Source organism: Vidua chalybeata, chromosome 26, assembly GCF_026979565.1.
Source record: "Vidua chalybeata isolate OUT-0048 chromosome 26, bVidCha1 merged haplotype, whole genome shotgun sequence".
NCBI lineage: Eukaryota > Metazoa > Chordata > Aves > Passeriformes > Viduidae > Vidua > Vidua chalybeata.
In genome coordinates, this window is record NC_071555.1 from 5,952,299 (window position 1) to 5,973,268 (window position 20,970).

At 41.5% G+C, this 20,970-nt stretch overlaps 1 protein-coding gene across 10 annotated transcripts in view; it reads left to right on the forward strand.

The window, feature by feature from the left end:
• Positions 1-20,970, forward strand: part of TLK2 (tousled like kinase 2) — a 55,354-nt gene that overhangs the window by 22,321 nt on the left and 12,063 nt on the right. For 6 of the 10 annotated variants that reach the window (XM_053965116.1, XM_053965117.1, XM_053965118.1 and 3 more), the window contains 11 exons: positions 1,431-1,502; positions 3,890-3,959; positions 4,977-5,020; positions 6,095-6,190; positions 8,862-9,029; positions 9,574-9,669; positions 12,455-12,547; positions 14,090-14,200; positions 15,349-15,485; positions 16,869-17,021; positions 20,123-20,189. In XM_053965116.1, the coding sequence (XP_053821091.1) occupies positions 1,431-1,502; positions 3,890-3,959; positions 4,977-5,020; positions 6,095-6,190; positions 8,862-9,029; positions 9,574-9,669; positions 12,455-12,547; positions 14,090-14,200; positions 15,349-15,485; positions 16,869-17,021; positions 20,123-20,189 (1,107 nt within the window). The remainder of the gene's footprint in view (positions 1-1,430; positions 1,503-3,889; positions 3,960-4,976; positions 5,021-6,094; positions 6,191-8,861; positions 9,030-9,573; positions 9,670-12,454; positions 12,548-14,089; positions 14,201-15,348; positions 15,486-16,868; positions 17,022-20,122; positions 20,190-20,970) is intronic. The other 4 variants (XM_053965121.1, XM_053965122.1, XM_053965123.1 and 1 more) reach the window with 3 other exon arrangements.

Here is a 20,970-nt window from a genome sequence, read left to right on the forward strand (position 1 = left end):
TGCTTTGCTTAAGAGAAACTATTGCTGAAAAGATGAGGTGAAACATTTTTTCTGGTCCTGAGCTATTTGTGCGATCCCTTGAAGGGATAATAGTATGGCTTAAAGAATGTAAACCTGAAATTTTTCCTTAAGGGAATCCTAAATGGTCCATTTCTTGAGCTATTCAGGTGTTGGGTTTTTTTGGTTTTTTTTTTTTAACTTTCAGCACATGCCTGCTTGGGAATTTCAGTTAGTAATAGCTAGGTTATGTTACAATTTCATAGTGGTGTTTGTCCCTTAAACAGGGGAGGGGGAACTAATCTATTCAAAAATTGCCTAATGTGGGGTTTCTCTGTGGTGTTAAGGCTTCTCCCCCACTCCACCACTGGAGTCTTCTGCTCAAGTATATAATGAGAAGTGGCTTTGCTTTGAGGAAAGATTGATTGGTGGGAAGTGGTTACTGCAAAGTTAGAATGCATTTTGGGGAAAAGATGCACGCAAGTTATTAATGGACAACTGGCTTTAACATGTCATTCTTCCTATTAATACATTCCATCATTAATTGTGAATCTTGTTTTTACATCTTTGTCAAATTTGTCTAATTTCTTAAGTTAGATCTGTAGGAGGATACTTTTGTGTCAGGATAAAACACAGTGACTTTGCATGATTCACTTTTTCCTTTTAAAACCAGTTTTATTAGAGATCTTAAATAATTTTCAAACTACTTGGATATGTAAAAATGCAGATGTGTATCCAGCAGAGCCTGCAAAGATGCAGCAGACTCTTGAGGTACCTGGTTACAATTTTGTTAAATCCTTTCTGATCTCTTGAGTTTCTGCTTTGACCTGGTGGGAGCAGCTGCTCTGCAGGCAGGTCACACATGGATCCATAAAATAGCCAAGTGGGAAAGGTTGTGTTATGGGAACTGCTGTTAACACAAGTTCCACTTGTTCACTTTCCTAGTGTTGAAAAAAGCATAAAATGACACATTTAAATCAAGGTACAGCCAGCATCTGATAACAGTAATAGCTGGCTTGCCAGATGAAGATGCGTCTAAATGCTTAGCTCAGGGTCAAGCAGATGGTTGCCTAGAGAACTGAGCTTGGAACTCCTGCTACTCAACAAATCAGGTTTTCTTCCTCAAGCCTTAGGCTTCTATAAATACCACCTTGGCTATTTTGTGGATGTGGTGGGTAAATAGATCAGTTAGGAAATTAATTGATGCAGAAATACTCCAGAGGCTAGATCATTATCCTGAGAAAAAATTGTTGAACAATCCAACTGTCCTGCTGCAAATAGCTTCTGAAGGCTCTTAGTGCCCCATCCCCTGTCTGGGAGTTTGACCCGTGGTGCTGCTGTAACTGTAGTTAGCCCAGAGATTGAGTGTTTTTTAGGATGGGTCTGCCTTGTAGGGAAGTTGTTTTTAACAGTCTTTGTTTGCTTTTCACTAGGGTCCGTTAAATAGTGAGTCTTCCAACCAGAGCTTGTGCAGCGTGGGATCTCTGAGTGATAAAGAATTGGAGGTAAGCAGGCAAAGCTGCTTGGGGTAGTTTGGTTTAAGGTGAACATGATCCATCTCAAAGCATGGAAGAAATTGTGAGAGTCAGTGACAGTCGCCTTAGTTTGGAGAGTGAAAGGGACCAGGGAAGTATTTAGCTTGACCCTGCAGGCTTTCAACTTCTCTGTGAAGCTCTTCCTTGAAGCTTCCCACCATTTCAGGAAGGTTTTACCCAGTCCCAAACAAAGCATTCATAAAGCTCAGCTTGGGAAACTGTTTTCAGCTCACTGGGATACGTTTTTGGATACACATAAAAAGCCAGAGAGCATTAATGAAAAAGTTTGCCATATCTATCAAAAATGTGAGTTTGCCTAAGCCTGTACAAGGCAGAGCATTTTGTGGGTTATTCTGTGGAAGTGTGGGGAGATGAAAATTGATGCTTTGTCTGTGGTTAGCCTCACTTCTTTAGGATTAACTATTTCAAAATGTTCATTAAAGCAGCAAAATGAACTGTACCTGGATTTTTATTCTAAAATCTAAATCTAATTTTATTCTAAAATTCTATGTTAATAAACCAAAACCTCAAATTTAACTGCATTTTCTTATGCATTTCTTACAAACTTCCCCCATAGTTACCAGGTAAGTTTTGGGTCATAGTTCCCTCTATTATATGGCAATACTAGTATGAGGGGCTTTTGGGAATGCAGTATCTTAAACTCCATAAAGTAAGTGTAGTTAATAGTGAAAATCTGAGTATTCATTCTTTTAATTGTTTTTCTTTTTAATGAACTTCTGTGGAGAGATACAAATTGACCAAGCTGACATACTCAAATCTCCCATTCCTTGCTTTTTCAGTCTGTAACAGATAATGTTGTGTGTAATTTTTCTTATGTAAGTAATTGAATGGAAAAACAACTTAAACTGATTCTCATTAATATACTCACAGCTCCATGGAGGCTGTAATGGAGCCTGTGGTGTTAGAGTCACGCCAACGCTGTTCAGGAGCTGCTCTTAACTACACACTGAGAAGGCAATGTCACTGACTTCTACACACAGAGGGGCTGGAGCAGCAAGTCTCTAGGTAGTTTTGGAGTTTTCAGTCCCCTCATTCTAAAAAAGTACCTTGCAGACACAATAACTGTCTTTGTCTTAATATCCCCTCCATCCTCTTACCAAAGCAGCTCGCTCTCTGTGAGTGCCCAGCTGGTAACAGGGGGCTGTAGATGTCCAGCACCCACTGGCAATACAGCCAGGTTTAGATTCAACTTTATCCTTTTTATCTCACTAAAGGAGGGAGATTTATTTCTGTGCTTAGAATGTGTAAGTCTTGGTATAGATCTTTAAAGAGGGTACTTGAGATTTGTGTTTCCAAAGAGCATGAAACTTAGGTTTACCACAGACTCTCTGGCCATGGCTTTCCCTCCTCCAGAGCTGTGTTTTGCACAGTGTTTTTCTCCCCACCCCCAGGGCTATGGTTCAGTGGTGGCTGCAGTGATTGGAGAACATACATCTTGGGAATTATTTGGGATAAGAGATGTTTTTAAAATTACAATGGTAATGGGAATGACAAGACATCTCTTTCTAGCAGCCTCAGTGAGCTGCTTCCAGCAGTGCTTCCCAATGACTTCAGCAGGTTTGGCCACAGATGTGACCCTGATGATGGGGAAAGCACCAGTGTCTCCTCCATTCTCATTTTTAGGCTTGCTAGCCTCATACAGACAGATAGGCATGACACTTCTGGAGCCCTCAGGCCTGTCAGCTGTGCTCTATGTTGTGCCTGTGCATAAGTAAATTGATTGTGCATAAATTCACTGATCAGCTGCCCATCAGGTCTCTGCACATGCAACTGACCTATGACTTTAATGAGAGCTGTTGAGGAGCAAACAGAAGCCTAGGTGAATTGCTGCATCTGTAACAGCTTTGTCATGCCTGCTGTCCTGGGATAGTTCTTGCAGCCATCTGCAGTGGGCTTCGAGAAGAAGCATTACCTGCAGGCAAAGTGAATTGGTTAAGAGACTGTGATTGGACTGCAGATTTGGATGTCAATACTTAAACTTCTCATCATTATTCCCCTTGGACCAGTACTATGATCACCTTGAAGGGGTTTACATGGGTTTTTATAAATGTTTGAGCTTGCTCTGCTAACCTTGTAAGGTCACTGGCTTGCAACAGCTGAAATAGAAAAAATAAATTACCTCCTTGTTAACCACATTCTCTCCCTCCTGCAGCACATCTGTGAGAAGGTAGCAACTCTTTGAGAGCAGCTGTTTCTTTAAGTACCAACAATAGAAAGAAATTAAGCAGAGAAATGAAACGACCACTGGGGATATGGAACAGATCATTGTGTTTGGACATTTTCTTTAAATCTTGGAATAACTGCAGTAACGTTAATTTTGAAGTATTGTTTAACAGACTCCCGAGAAAAAGCAGAATGACCAGCGGAATAGGAAGAGAAAAGCAGAAGCCTATGAGACCAGTCAAGGTAATCCATGCTCTGACCCTACTATAGGATTGCCACTTGCTTGGTAACTTGGGCACAATGTGCACAGGCAGTGTCCTAGGAAACTAATGGCTCTTCTCAAGGGTGTGTCAGGCAGCTTATTATAAGCTACTCCATGATGGTGTATTCTCTTCTGGGAGCCTTGTTATCTTTATTGGCAGGAAAATACTTGGCTTATTTGCACAAACTCTTGCATTTTTATGGGACAGGCTGCCCAGAGGTTTCATATTCTGCTCTGAAGTGTTGTTTTGGTCCTACATATATAGCAGCCAGACTTCAGAATACAGCCTGTACTCTCTTCATTGCTTTCCAAGACACATGCCTGCCTTGTTGGAGCAAGTTCTCACCATGGCAAATCAGGGACAAGCTGTGCCCAAGCAGGCAGTGCTGTCCTGAGTAGAAAACCTGGTGCGTTCAATCCAAGTTCACATTTTCTAGCAAATGGGCAGAGGGGCAGATTTTGAGTTTTTTCATTCTTCAACAAGAAATGAATGAGAATTGTGTTGACAGAACTGCTTTGATAATATGATAGTAAGAAAAAAGGACTAGGTTTTAATGAGCTGATGTTAAACCACTGCTAATTATCTCTCAAACTCTTACAGGAATGCTTGTGAGAGATCTAATATGCAGTAATTTATCTGAAGGCGGAGAAGTACCCTTTGCTCTCCTTATCTTGAAGGAAATTTTGGAGAACCTGTGCAACAGTCAAGACCTTTAGTGTTTTCTGAGTACTTCAGCAAGTGCAAATGCTGTTTGATTGGATCTGACATGTTTGGAATGGAGAGTTAATTGAATTCTCAACTGTAGAGCCTCCCAAAAACAGCACAAGGGCTGTAACCCTGGGGCGGGCTTTTGTTGTGTGGAAGCTTTGTTGTGATAGGTGTTGCTCTGAACAGGAAAAGGAGTGTCAAAATGTAGGAGGAGATTTTTAGGATGGCATGGTAACTTTTCTCCTTTAAAAGTACAACTCTTATTTTAATCCTTTGCTTTCCTTTTTAGGGAAAGGCACTCCTAGAGGACATAAAATTAGTGATTATTTTGAGGTAAGAATCTTTTCATTGACAAATCTGCCTTAATTCACATTTTGCAAAATCTGTGCTTAGAAATTTGTAATGTGACGTGTGTTACTGCTCTGTCATTGGGATCATGGATTGATCATGTCAGCCTGATATGTTCAGATCTGATTAGGTAAAGGACATGAGGAAATTTATTTCTAAATTAACATTTAGTTGAACAGTTGATAGGGCATTTTTTTCACTTAAGTATAGGTTTGAGGTTGATTTCCAATGGAACCTGTATCTCAGTTGAGGATATCTCTAGGTTTGCAAACAATTTTGATAAGGATCCAGTGTTGCAAAAGAGCCCACGTGCCCAATCCTGCTGATTGGAGTGGGAAGTTGTTTACAGGGTTCCCTCTTAAAAAAAACTTCCCATGGTAGCCTGGTGCCATAGGGGCCAGACCCCTCCCCAAAACAGTGATGGACATTCTAAATTCAGTATTCTTTTTGCACTGCATGATATCTGAAGTTTTTCTAGGTCTGCACAATACAGAGCTGTAGCTTTTCTCTTAATTTTGTTCTCTATGTTATGGAATAACTTGGAGTCAGAAATTAAGTGCTTATTAGTGCTTACTTCTTTCCTGGGTAAATTTTTTTATGAGCAGTACACTGTAGGGGTTTCTGTACCAATGGAGCAGTTCCCCAGCTCCTTACCTGTCCTGCCTCTTAACAATGACCGGCATAGGTGCTTCAGTGGAGATGAACATTCCCTACCACTCTTACAGTGCACATCAGACACTTCTCACAGGGAATGGGCTTTCTAATTCCAGAGAGTAAATAATTGATATATGGCCAAGCATGCAGGTTTATATCTTTTTGTATTACAAAGGAAAATGTACTCGGTGCAAATACAAGTGTTTGTCTTAGGTACTTCCATTATTTTGAAAACTCCTTGAACAGTTAAGGTTCTCCTCTTAATTTATGTTCAGTTTATGCAAATTATTCCCTGAAGCCTATATGATTTCATTTTTAAGGTGAATGTGTTTCTTCTGTGTTAAATTTGGTTAAATGTAGTATCTCTGTGGAATTCCTGATGATCAAATCTGTTTGTGTGCCCAGTTTGCTGGGGGCAGTGGCCCAGGAACCAGTCCCGGTAGAAGCGTGCCACCCGTCGCCAGATCCTCTCCACAGCATTCCCTGTCCAACCCCTTGCCGGTGAGTGTTCTTGGGGACACAGCTGGTGGCCCAGCATCGGTTAACTTGGTAGCCATGCTTCAAACAGGTAATACAAGGTTCTGGACAGGGAAATGTCTCTTGGTGAGTGATTTGGCTCGTTCTCCATTTTAAATCTGAAACTGGGTTCTGAGAGCAAAGCCATGTCTAGGACCCTGAGACAGTGGCTAGAGCAGCTGTAGCTGTCATGAATATCTGAGCTTAAATTATACAGGATGAATGTTTCTAATGTTCTATTTGAGTACAGAGGGATGCCGGTCCTTAATAAAGGTGGAACTGACCTGTTAGTTACCCTTTATTCTACTGTAGCACTTGAACTTCTCCATGGAGTTGGGAGTATGTTGTGTGTTTGTGCAGCACTAGTCAGGATTATTCTGATCTTGATTGGATTCCTTTGGTATCTTGAACCATGTGCCCACCATAATTATTTTGGGAAGGCCTTTTACTTCTGTTCATGTGCACATGACTTGCAAGGGGCATTAGCAAAAGTTTCCAGAGAAATATGTGTACATGCCCAGCTGGTGCTGGGTTTTGGCATGTAATTCCACTTTACTTGCAGCATTTCTGTGAGGTCTGGATGTGAAGAAATAACCAGTGTTTTTAAACCATTTTAGGACAGAGCAGCTAAAAAATTTGTTGCAACTAGCAAAGCCGTATTCAGAGGCTCTGTTGCCTGGGCTTTAGTATTTACCATTGGTTGGGCCCCTCTTTAAAAATTCTTAGCATTTGTTGAGTGTCACAAAAGACTGGAGACATTGTGGGAAAGATTGATATTCCCAAAGCCAAATGCAAAGTCTTTAGTGATTACATTATTCTGCAGAGACCTTTGCGCAGTTCCTGAATGTACTGAACTAAAACCCAACACTAAACACTGCTCAGAATTCCCTGTGTTCATAGATTTCAGAAGCTTTGTAATGTTGCTTGAAGGGAGAGTTCCACATACACTTCGAGATACTTTTTAATGTTTCTAAAAATTAAAATACATCTTATTAATTGAATGGATTTTCATGCTGTCATGTATCAATTCACTAATACATCTCTTTAAAGAGAAGTTAATGAAGAAATAGTATCTCTGAATATTGCAGATGTGTGAGGATTAGGGACAATTCTTTATTCCGGCAGATTAGATAACCCACAATGCGACAAGAGGATTCTTCCTTTGATTTTCTTCTTCTATGCTTGTATATGTGGAGTAGGTAAAAGTTGAATAGAGTGTTTCTGGTGAATATTGATGTCGCAGTTAGTTTCAGCCAGGCCAGTTTGTCTCCTTACACAGGTGCTTATCTTCTGTTCTTTGCTCTTGCAGCTAAATCTGTGATGTTTACTTATTCATAACAAACTGTTCTGGGCCTTTGCAAGATCTGTTTTCTCCATACAAATGGAATGTCAATGGTTTGATTTAATCCCCAAAAAAATGGGGGGATGAGTGAAAACTGGAGGACACTGAGTGTCTTACCCATTACAGGTGTTAGTAATGATCTTGGAAGGAAGCAGAGTGTTAAAATGTCTTTCACATGATACGTGAGACCTCCTCCAGATCTGAATTTATCTGTACTGTACTGGACAATTTCTGCAATCAGAACTTGCAAAGGAATTGAAACGGCCTCAGGATGTAACTACTTCTCTTCAAATCTCTTGGCCGATTTGAATTGCCTCACTTCTCATTTGATTAGAATGATCTGCAGGTCTTGAGACTCTTGCAAGGCCGCTCTCAGGCACAAGCATTCTTTTGGGGAAGGAAGCACACTCTTGGAATTGGTAATGTTAACCAGAAAACAGGTTGCAATTTACATTTTTAAGAAAAAATTAAGCCTGACCTGACTGTTTGCTTTCTTGGAGGCATTTGCCTGGCCTGGAGTTACAGCTTGGAAGGACTTGCATGATTATTACCCAGATTGCCAAGTTTTAGCAGTGATAGTGTGGCTTTGGAAGCCAGGGCATTGAGATGCCGTGTGCTGTAATCAGTGTAGCTCAGATGATTCTTCTTGTTAAAATCAGTTCCTCTACCACAGTTGGAAAACTAATCTACTACAGGAGAAAGGAGCTGGCCCTTAAGATCTGTAATGGACCTTTAAATGATTTTGGGAAAGAATAAGTACTTCGCTTACCTTGCAGGAGATGGGCCCCAGCTGTAATGATAGAAGTGAGCATACCCTGATGTCTGGGTCCTAGACATGGTTAGGTTGCTGCCATTTAGCTCTTCTGACTCAGTTTGCTTTACCAGAATAGCAACATATCATGAAATTGGCTGTTTGAAAATGAGTCTTTAACAAACATTAAAAAATATAATTGTAAATACTTTGACCAAAATCCCAACCTAGATTTTTGGACCTGCAATCTATTTTGCTCCACTGACTCCGAAGCACATGTATTTGCAAAGGAAGAGGATGTGTTAACTGACAAGGAAATTTGTCCTGTGTGCTCATTTGTTAGGGTTTTTTCAATTGTTAACTTCATTTCCTTGTTGCTGTCTGCCATTGGAACAATCACTGCAGGAGTCCTGTGTGAGTTATCATATCCTCACCATGCTGCCTGCTCATTCCTGAGCTGCTGCTTCACTGACAACAGTTTTGGCAGAGTCAGAAAATCGCTTCTTTTAATTAAAAAAAAAAAAAAAAAGTAGTTCATTGTCTGTTTTTTGACTGTGTTGCAGCGGCGAGTGGAGCAGCCGCTGTATGGGGTAGACGGCAGCGCAGCCAAGGAGCCGCAGGAGGAACACTCTGCTCTGCCAACGCTGATGTCGGTGATGCTGGCGAAGCAGCGGCTAGAGAATGAGCAGCTGGCACAGAGGGGAGGTGGCCTCTGTTTTACTTTTGTCTCGGTGAGCAGCTCTGAAAAGATTTGAATCTTAAGGCATGTGTCTAGTTAAGGGATGGGGAATTTGAAGCTCTTCTGCCCAAGTGCAGCCTCGTTTTTGCTGTCACCTTCTGGTAAGTTCATCTTCCTTGTGAAGAGTTCTAGGTCCCAGGCTTTGCTTTTTTAATAAAATGGCATGAGTTTTAAGGTAACAGCTCAAAATCTTACCTAGATCAAAATGATGTCATCTGAGAGGATAATGTGATAGATGCAGAAAAGCAAAAGACTGAAGTATAGTCTTGTTGTGAGAAGTGTTTGGTTTAGCCTTGCTTAATCTCAGCTGCTGTGAATTTTATCAGGCTTTTAAAAGGTTTGTCTTCAGCAGGTTGGGCCAGGCTTCTTGGAAGACACTGATTCTGCTTTTACTGAACTGTATCTATAAAGCATCCTTAAACCTGAGCATGAAAGTGTTGTGCAGGCCAGACTGCAGCTCCAGTGTGGAGATGAATGGCACGGGCATTGGTGGTCGTGCTGAGGGACATGTAACAATACACGACTTTCTTTTACAGGCCCAGCAAGGCAGCCCATCTTCTACCGGATCAGGGAACACTGAGCATTCCTGCACCTCCCAAAAACAGATTTCCATCCAGCACAAACAGTCACAGGTATAGCTCATTAGACAACATAGCTCTTGGATGTGAGGTTGAAGCTTGATGTGCTAGAGGGTGCTGCTGGTAGTGGACATGATGTTTCCAGTGAGAAGAGCCAGTATTCCCAACTCCATCTGTAACTACTGAATGAAGTTAATGTCTCTGAGCTTTGTTCCTCATCCTGTAAAGAACGTTTTCAGTTGCTGCTGCTGGAGTTTGTCCGATCTGCTACTGAGGCTTTTCTGTGTCAGTGTTGTGGGCAGTTTGTCAGCTGTATGTGATTGTGCTTGGGAGAGGAGCACCTCAGCTCTGTCTATTTCTGCTCTGTTGTATCCTCAATGTTCTTCCTCTCTCTGGAAGTGAAGGTGAGAAGGAAACCTGAGTGGTAGTTGTGAATGTTCAGGTGCTGGGTCTATTCAGGTGCTGGATCATGCGTGCATCACGTTGCTTACAGTACAAATCACCACAGTCTTGCTGGCAGCTCTTTGACCTCTGCGGAGTCGACTTGTGGAATAGTTGTCCTGTCAAGGTGGAACATGGTGTATTCTTGGAAGTGCTTCCCAGCAACTTCACTGACCTGGAATTAGTAAGAGGAGTAGCTCTTCTGACTGCAGTGCTATCTTTTTGGTACCTTTTAAATTACTGAGATTCTTATAGCTGTGTCATCTTCTGTTGCTTACCAGGGTGCCCAGCTTTATCTGCAATGCACCTGTTTTATCTCTTCTCCAAGCCTGCTTTTAGTCTTCTTTGGATTTTCATCTCAGATTTCTCTGTGTCTTCCCTTGAGCAATTTTTAAACAGTCGTTTCCTCACACCAGTCTGTGTCAGAGATGATTTTGTTGCTGGGAAGGCCCATTCTCCATTAACCCTGCAGGTGGTACAAGTTCTCTCTTCAAGAACAGTAATCCACCCTCTGGGGGTACTTGCTCAAGTCTGGGCTCTATGTTGTCACTAAGGTCGCGTTTGTCATATGTATTGTTAAAATTCGCTTGGGAAGATCCCTGTTTCCTGACAGTGCATGGAGAGGTCTGTGTGTAAGAATGATGCCACAACTCAAGAACCTGCCAGAGATTATGTTAATCTTTGCTGTCCCAACACGCGTGCTTTAAACAGTGGTCCCACCTGGAGGAAAAAACAATGTGGGTTTATTTTCTTCTGTGCTTAACACAAGGTCCGTGTTCTTACCAAGACATTATCTGAACAAGCTTTCTGCCAGTGTTCAGCTTCATGATATTCCCCGGAGGTCTAGGTGGGGCATATATGTGCAGGAAAGAATCTAGGAAGATGTTAGGTGGAATGAGGAGGTCCTGTACACATTCTTGGTTTTTCCCTTCCAAGCCTGTTAGGAGTTGATAGAGTTAAAAAATAGATAAACTTTAATGATTCTCAGCTTGAATAATTTGTGGCAGTGCCAAAAACAAAACAGCATGATTTCCTCAGTGTTTTCAGTTAGTGATAGGGCCCAAGTGCTCTGAGGTGACTTGGGGTGAAGTCACGTGTAAGGGTATGTATCCTGACTTTATCTGACACAGGGTGAGCATGTTTGTGCACTTGCCTAAATGAAATAACAGTCCCTTACCAAAGAAACTTTCTGCTGTTTGGCCACCAGCTGCACCAGGTTTTCCAGAGACATCCTGCACAGTGCCTCCCATGGCAAAGCTTTTCCTGCAGACAAGGAAGCATGCACCAAGTTGAGTCAGAGATCAGGTGACCTGCCCAGGCCACCTCTTTGTCTCTTGGGATTTAGACCCATCTTGCTCGATGTGCCATGCTTGCAGGAGCTCTGTTTGAGCTTTTCCATACTTGGGCATATGTTGGGAAGCAACAGTCAGCCAGCTTTGTCTCTTATGGTGTTGGCTTCCAGGCAAGCTTGAAATTTGGAGAATAGTTATATAACAACTCCACAGGTAAGCCTCTGCAATCTCTTCTCAGAAATGGAATAGGTGCCTGCTAACCACAAGTGTGAAATCTGTGTGTACAGTCCTGGAGAGTTTCCTCTGTGTTGACTTGACTGTTTTAGATTCTGTGTTCAGGTACATATGGACTCCTTCCCATTCCCCACCCTTTAATTGGAGTGCTGAATCTGAAATATTCAAAGAATATAGTGTGTGTCTTCTGTTCCTAGGTATAACTCTCACTTCACTGCTTCACTGAATGTATTTGAGATGTTCTGCATCCCATAAAACTTTCCAGATAGTTTTCACTCAAAAGCTATAAAGCTTCTGTCCCCAGTGGGTACTAATACATCAGTTTATCAGAAATAAAAGCTTGTCCCCGGTATTCTTGCTGTCAATCTGTTACAATATTTTAAGATGAATACCTGTGTTTTCTGTCAGGACCACTTTAGAGCCCACAGGTGTTGTCTTTTTCTACTGATGGTTGTTTGTGCTCATGAAAGATCATAAATTTGATACTCCAGCTAAGGGCTGGGATTTGGTGTGGGTTCTTTTTCTTAAGCCTTTTTTCTGTGCAAGTTCTCCTTCATAGAGACCACCAAAGAGTGTGCAAAACTCAGCTATAAATGTAAAATTCACAGGACACAGATGATATTTTAGGCTGTTGAGAGTTACCAGTTTATGCTCTTCAGAGCTCTCTGCTGGCTGACTGCACCTCCTGTGCTGGAGGAGCCCACCATGCAACAACAAAATGAAAAATGGAGAACATTCTTCCCCTGAATGCCAGGATGCAGGGGATCAGTTCTTCTGAGACCAAGCAGGGGGTTACGCTGGGACTTTAGTGCTGACTATTCAAACATTATCCATTTGTCTTAAACATGGTTTATGGTGATTTTTCCCTACAGTCTGACCTCACAATGGAAAAAATATCTGCACTAGAAAACAGTAAGAACTCTGACTTGGAGAAGAAGGAGGGGAGGATAGATGACTTATTAAGAGTAAGTATTTAAAGTGGGACAATTCTTCTAAATGCTGCTATTTAAAGGTACTTAGAATGCTTATGTCAGCCAGGCTACAGAGCAGGGGCTTGTATACCAGGTGTAGAACCAAAACCTGCAAGGTAAAACAAATCCAATGATCCCTTACCAGCAGGATAATTGTCTGGCCTGTGGACCCTGTTTGGGCCTGCTTGAAACTAAGCAGTGTCTGGGGATGTACAGTGCAGAGTTGTTGTAGCTCAATTGTTTGTGTCCTCAGCAGTGCTGGCCTCCCTTTGATCTGTTGCACACTTGTCTATTTTACTGGTTAACCTAACAGGTTTCTCTGCAGAATTCACAGAATCATGGAATCGTTAAGGTTGGAAAAGACTTTGAAGATCACCAAGTCCAACCATCAGCATAGCACCACCACCATGTTCTCACAAAACCATATCCTCAAGTACCACATCTGCATGTTTTTTGAACGCTTCCAGGGATGGTGACTCCCTTTTCCCTCCATCCACTTACTCCCCTCTTCTAAGTCCTTAGGAGCTGACTCTGCCTTGTGTTTATCAGCATGTTCACTAGCCTCTCAGTAGCCTGGGAAGCCGTGTTCTGAACTGCTCATTCAGGAGAATCAGAGACATGTATAGAGATGAGAATATCCTTTGGCCAAACCAAAAGAATAAAGTTCTTAACCCATTAGTATTCTTCAGTAAAAGATAAATACCTTCAAACCAAGGATCTTGTATTAATGGAGGAGTTCTAATTGACTTAGCTTTCATCAGCTGGGAGAGAGAGCTTTTGTAAAGTGTTGAAAAGCATTAGAAAGCACATTAAAGGGAGTAGAGGGAAGGCTTTGTGTGTGTCTGTGCTAAGCACCTGAAAAAGCTCAGTCAAGCTCATTGGAGACATGAGGCACATGTATGCTTGTGGGAAACAATCCATGAAGCAGGAAATAGATTTTTTTTTTTTAATTATTATTTTTGCTTTTACCAGACTATTAGTTGGAAGGGAAATGATTAAATTTAACTTTGTTAATGAAAGTGGTTGCACATACAGTCCTCTGCATGCTGTGGTGGTGTGAACCAGCAGCTGCCACTGGGAGCAGTCTGTGTAGAAGGGCTGATGGAAAGTGACTCAATCAAGAATTTACCTGAAAATACAAAGAGTTCCCCCATGCTTTTACTCTGCCAATATTGCTAAAGTGGGAGGATAGTGCAGCAATGACTCAGCTATTTTGAGACTTTGTTGCTGTGGCACGGTCTTAAAAAAAAAAAACAACTTTTGCTTGTCTTCAGTCTCTTTGTACCTTAGATCCTTGCATGTAAACCAGGATTACAGAATTTCCCTGTTCTAGAGGGGTGTTAAGATGTGAGTGAGTTAAAAACTCAAGAGTTTGTCTTGGATGTTTTGCTAAACAAAACCTGTTCTTTTATCCTGCTGGTTTTCTGACTTTAATCTGATCCCCATGGCTCAGTGGAGAAACTCCTTCCTAAGTGATGCTTAGTTTGGCTCTTCTGAGTGGTTTGAAGTCACAGGCTTTATTCTCTGTTCTTTTAGGCCAACTGTGATTTGAGACGGCAGATAGACGAGCAGCAAAAGATGCTGGAGAAGTACAAGGAGCGGTTGAATCGATGTGTAACGATGAGCAAGAAGCTTCTTATAGAAAAGGTGAGCAGGGGACATCTCTGCAGCCACAGTTCATATCCTTGAAAATATCTCTGTCTTCTTAGCAGTAAAAACCTGCTCCTGTTGCTCCAGTGATAAAAGATAACCAGAATTTTGTCTTGAATTATTTCTCTGCAGACAGGAATGTAATCCAAAGATTGAAGTGGTTCACAATGTTCAGATTTGGTCACTTTCCACAGTGGCAGAGTGATCTCGTGCTTAAATGAAAGAGCTCTAAATCCAGCAGGCATTGCTTGATTTGGAAACCCATACACTTGAAAAGCAATGCTGTGCAGCTCTGGGAATGCAGAAGCAGTGTCCCATTGTGCAGTGGAATTGCAGATACACTCTGGGACATGGGCAGGTGATTCAGACCTTCTTTCAAATGGCAAAGTTGGAAATCGTTGCTTTGTGTAACACTGAAAACAACACACTGGGAACAGTGCCAGGTTCACCAGCATCCAGTCTGGTTCATTACGGAAAGATTTGCAGCTTTCCTGGTGATTAAATAGTGTGGGGGGTTGTTTGCTCTTTCACCTGTTGGCCAGTTATACCTATTGTTTGTGGGTACTGGATGGGCAAAACTACCCGGGTGCTGGCTGGGACATGCTGTCTGTTTGAGTTGATTTTGTCACAGAGCTGATTGTTCTTGGCTGAGCAGGGCTCCCCTCTCCAGAATGATGACCTTGCTGAGATTGTGTCACTTCTGGACATGTACGAGACTAGGACTGAGCTGGCTGATCACTGTATCTTAGTCTTAATAGTGATTCAAGGTACATTTTTTTTCTTCATCTCCTGAATAAGGGCCTGGTCAGAGCTGGGCCTGCAGTCTATCTAAGCTACTGATACAAAGAGATAGTTTTAATCCTACTGCCAGGCTGATCTCAACTGATCATAGGATGGGTGAGCTGCCCAGGCAGTCATCAGGAGGGAAGAGTGAGGCTGAAATGTCATGATGGAGGTGAACAAATACCTGCCAGACCAGTGTGAAGCACCAGCAATAATTTCATCAATGATATTCAGCTGAGTTTCAGATAATCAGAACTGAAATAATAGAAAGTGGAAAGACTTGGTGGTGATTTAAAATGCAGCACAGCCCTTAGCTAGTAATTTATGGCTTGTATTTTTACGTGGCTTTATTTTGCTTTCAGTCAAAGCAGGAGAAGATGGCATGCCGAGATAAGAGCATGCAGGATCGATTGAGGCTGGGGCACTTCACCACCGTGCGGCACGGCGCATCCTTCACCGAGCAGTGGACAGATGGTTATGCCTTCCAGAACCTCATCAAGTGAGGACAAACAGGATTGTCTTTAACTTCAGGGGCAGAAATGGGAAAAAACCCTACCAGTTGTGTGTGATGTCTTGCACATCAGAATGTGAGAATGGTGTGACTGATGCATGGAAGGATCAGATATGAACTCCTGACAATGAGGAACTCTTTCACACTGAAGTGAGAAATCCATTTCCACTGAAACTTCCAGAGACTTGAACTGGAATGAAATGGTTTGAGTTGGCCTCTGGGCCAACTGTTACTACCTGTTGGGAGTCCTCAGTGCACCCACCTGGCTCAAGTGTAGTGCTTGGGGTGGAAGGGTGGACCAAAATCTCACATATATTGTGAGTCAATTTGATTTGCATCCTTGCATATATTAGTCAAAGAAGTCTAATTAGCTTGCACATTTTTTTTTTTTTTTCCCTTAAGTAGAAAGTATAGAAGCTTGAAAGAGAAAATCCATACTATTTAACTTGTTTTGCCTTCTGGTAACAGTGATCAAAGGGGCTGCAGAAACCTGGAAATGAAGATCAGAAACCCTTTATGCAGGATGTTAATGGAAATACCCAGTCAATTCCCACCTGGCCTAGACCTTTAAGTAGGACTTGGCAATTTATTTGCACTAGAGTTATGTGTGATCCTTTAAAATCACACCACTCCTCTGTAGTCTGATAGGGAGGTGCAGCTCTTGTTAGGCACAGATTAAGGACTTTATAATTCTTCCTTCGTTTATGCTGGAAGTCATGGCAAAAATACTTCTGGAATACTTACCTGCAGTCTCAGTCCCTTTTTAAAAGGGAAATAGGTAAGCAAATGCTTAGGTCATTTAGACTTGAAATTTCAAGAGTGCTTTTATCACTGTAAAATGTTCGAGATAGTCCTTTTATCTTGGAGGAGAGACAGTTACTTAGTGAAATCGGGAATGATATTGGTTATATTCCAGAGAATTTAGGATAGCTTAACTGTACTTTTGAAGTGTAAGGATACTTTCTCAGACAGTGACAGACTTCAGGAATAGTTTTAACAGGAAAATCTGAGGTTTCGAACAGAGGCTTTTAGGAAAAAGGATGTGGAAAGTTAGTGACATGCCATGGATCCTAGGCTTCCGTGGGGTTTGCAACTCCTTTGGATGTCCTCTGCATGAATTAAACCTTTCACTTACTGAAAGATTTCTGTGAGCCAGGAAAAGAATCCCATTTTATGTAAAAATACCTTTAAAACCATGACTCATCATGTTTGGCACATCTCCCTTTTCTGTACAAAAATATTTTGTTACAAATCTTACAAGTGCAACTGATTTGAAATTCATGCGTCCAATCTGGTAAGAACAGATGCTGAAGACAACCAAGTGCGCACCCTTAGTTATCTGTTGTGGTTTTTTTCCTTTCTGCATTTCAGGCAACAGGAAAGGATAAATTCCCAGCGGGAAGAAATAGAAAGACAACGAAAAATGTTAGCAAAGCGGAAGCCACCTGCAATGGGCCAGACCCCTCCAGCAAGCACTGAGCAGAAGCAGCGCAAGAATAAGACCAATGGAGCAGAAAATGAAACGTAGGTTCTGTGGCCTTCTTGGTGCGTGGCAAAGCCACATGCTTTGATTAGAGCACAAAATATCTCCTGGGAAATGGAATCTTGCCCTTGCCTCCAGGCTTCACTCCATGCAGAAATGAATGTTGTGGAATTAGCCTGGCATTCACCAACATCTTGCTCTAGTTCTAAATAGTTTTTGTTGAAGTAAAACAAAGATCATTGCCAAGTCCAGATTATGTATGAGCTTAACTTTATTTTTTTATGAGACCAATAATTTTTTCCGTATTCCTGTTGTGGTCAGGTTTGAAAAGTGGGCTCTGACTTTAGTGTTGTAAGTTCAGAATTGGTATCAGTGCATACGTGGTGCATTTTTTAAGGAAAACAAAATTGTACGCATTTAGAAGCCTTGATTTCTGAATATTTACTGTGGAGAATTCTGAGTTAAGAGTTTTGAAACAATTCATTTGGGATGCTGAAGCATATATAATAGTAAAATGCTCTCTATAGAGATAGTGCCTTGAGCATTGGCCTGTTCTCCAAAACAGTTCTTCACACATACATGACTCAGGGAAATGGTGGAAGTGCTACTCTTCTCATGGTTTTTTGGTTTTTTTTTCCTGTCTCTTTTGAAGTTACTGATGCTCCAAGAGACTTGATATTCTTCTAGAGTAAAGCTGAGGCTTGAAAGAAATTTAGAACGTTATTTCTTCAGAAGCTTTTGTGAGTTGGAAATACATTTAGTCAGAGACTTAGCCCTACCTTCTCCTAGTTCCCTTTATCGACTTCATTTTCTTGCTGTAGGCTAATGCCATAACCCTCATTGACACTTTTCATTATTAAATCTCCTGGGCTTGACTTGACCTCAAAGTTCCAGAAGCCCTTTGAATTCTTGGTCTTAATCTTTAAAAGGACACGTGAAGCAAAAGCTCCCACTGCCTTTGCAGTCTCAGCAGAGATGGCACAAGGCTGTGTGAATCCTGATATTCAGGGTGCCCTCAGCTCCAGGGCTGTGCCCTCAGAGTGGGATTCAGGTACCTGCAGATCAGGTGGGTTGTGTTGGAGAGCACTGTGTGCTTCCTGCAAATAACTGAGTTGGTTGGAGCCCTTTCCCCCTCGTTCTGGCCAAGGGAACCTGAAAAGAACTAAATAAAGCTTTAAAGTCATCCTTTTTATTGCCAGGTTTGAGCTGGGAGAAGCAAATGGAATGTCTGTACATAGATATTTTGAAACATTGCTATTCACTGTGGCAACCTTTCACTTCCAAAGAGCAGGATGAGCTTTCCCCATTTGTGTGAGCTTCTTTTTCTCCAGCAGTTTGGTGCAGCTGTAGCGTGGCTTACTCTGGAGACATGGCAGTGCAGGTCCTGGTGTGCCCTGGGAATCCTGGTCACGTGGGTGATGCTTCTGCTTGTGCTGTGAGCCTGCCTTGGCATAATCCAGGCTCTGCTAGGAAGCCTCTTGGGTTCCCAAGACCTTTTCTCTGTTTCTTGCTGGTTTATCATTCTTCACTGGTGCATTTTAGGGTGATATTTTTGTGGTTTATAAAAGGTTTTTGTCGTGTACTTGATAAAAACTACTTGCCAGGGTATGGATATGGTTCATGTGGAATGTTCTAGCTTATGTGAAAACACTGGGGTTTTTGCAAGTCAGCTGTAGCAACTGGACTGACTGACTACTTCATAATCATTAGTTATCCAGTAAGTGCATTTGTTGGACCATTGGGTATCAGGAACAAAATTTTATGACCTCTAGAGAGAGGCTTTTCATTGTGGAACTCCTACAGAGGCTGATATTTAGGCAATTTAAATATAAATGTTTCTAAAAGTTGAATGAGAAGCAGACAGCCAAGTTCCTTTTTGATTTTTGGTTCCTCTGTGGTTTATGGTTGCTGCTGTGTCGGAGAGGAAGGTCCCGTGATGGAAATTTAAAGGCAAGCTCTCCCAAAATGAATTTTCTAGCCTGTGAATGAGAAGAGTTTTTTTAATTCTGCTGGGGCTGGTTGAGATTGATTAGGGCAGCCTTCAGCTGTGCTAGAGGTAGGTAGGGTGTTTCTAGCACGTTTCTGTGAAACAGGGCTGTCTTTGTCTCCAAGTCCCCTTGAGTTTTGTGATGGTTACTGTGATAGGCAGCTGTTTTGGGCATTGTTAGCCTGGTGGTGCTTGTCACATCTGCCTCAGTGAGTAGACTGGTGGTGTTTGTTATTTGTGCATGAACGTATATGCAAACCTTGTTGCTGGTTTATTCCGTTTTCTCTTTATTCTTTACAGAGCAACAGCAACCAATCACAGAATCACAAAGACCTAAATTCTTGGGATGGTCTTTTAGATTATCTGAATCTAACTAAAATTCAGGCTATGTGTGTGAATTAGAATCATAGAATCACAGAATATCTTGAGTTGGAGGGGACTCCCAAGGATCCTCAAGTCCAGCTCAGGGCCGTCAGCTTGTGTAAGAAATGAGACAGCATGTGACCGTCTTTGGTACTGGCTAGAGCAGAAACTTTGCACATAATTTACTATCAATAAAATAGGGATTATTCCCCTTATCCCATTGCTTCTTCTAACTACCCATGAGGTAAAAAATATGATAAAGTAAATTTCTGAAGGTTTCCCTGGAAGCCATTTGGTAGATCTTGAAACAGGAAAAAGTTCTGAATCCCAGGTCATTGCTCTGTTTGCAGTGGCTGTGTGGCCAGGTGTGCTTCTAGTCTCAAAGTGAATAGATGGATTGAATTATCCAGCTTTTATTACAAAGAAAAATTTGAAAATGACTCAGTAAAGCAAATTTCACATGGAAAAATAAGATGTGGAATATTTGGGCTTCACTTTTCTATATTTAGATTATGGTTTAGCTATCTTTGTTAAAAGTCAATCAGTAGCCTATATAGGTGTAATTAGGGATTTGAATTTGAAATTAATGGATATTGTTGAGGTTTAAGGTTTTGTTCTCCTTTAGACTGATCATTAAAAATATAGGTTGCAGAGTTTATCTAAAAAATTTTATGCTGGCTGTTGATCTACTCTGTGGAGTTGTTGCTTCCACTGGCCATGTGCATTCTGCAGATTGTTCACTTTATCACGTTTGGAAACCTAATGTGTTGAGAGTATTTCTTTTTCATGCAGGTTAACATTAGCAGAATACCATGAACAGGAGGAAATCTTCAAACTCCGACTAGGTCATCTTAAAAAGGTAAGAACTAGTTGCAGCAAAGGCTTTTTGTGCAGTATTCTGTGAACAAGAGCATTTCTCTGTAGAGGTCAGTACTCATTTGATAATCAAGAGGGTTTTGCACTTGAAAGGGATAGCCAGAATTTTCTAATAATTTTTTGGGGCGGTGATATTCACAGAAGATGTTCTTTGCTTCAATAAATAGCTTTCTCTGTCCTTACGCGTAAGATTTCATGCGGAAGTTCTACTTTTTTGATACATCTTCTGTCACTGTGACCTGCCTGGTGGTGGACTCTGAATGTGTATAACATGAGGGAACAGTAAGGAACGGACTAAGGGAAGAAAATTATAAAAACACAACAAAAAAATGCAAGTCATTGACTATTCCAGTTCTTTGCAATATTGAGTAACCAATGTTATCACTCCAGTACAATCTCTTGGGCTGTTGCAAACCAGTCCTGTTCAGGCAGCGGCAATGCACATTTGTTCTCAAATACTTTGGCCTCAGTAGTAACTGTACCTGCAGGTGAGGTTGTATTTAGATAAGCTGTTGGTTACCTTGAAAGTGATTGCAGTGACCTATAAATAAGTTTTCTGAGACACTTCAGCAGATGAAATACTGGGAAAAAAAGTAGGTATCTTCTGCCACTTCCTGATTTGCTAAGGCCAAGGAGTTTTCTTTTGGAAATGAACCAAAGAAGAAGTAAATGTCTTGCTGGAGTGCCCCTTCCTTTCTCAGGTGGTGCTCAAGCTCTACGTTTAGTTTTTTTCCTGTAACCTTGACACACAAGCTGAATGCAAG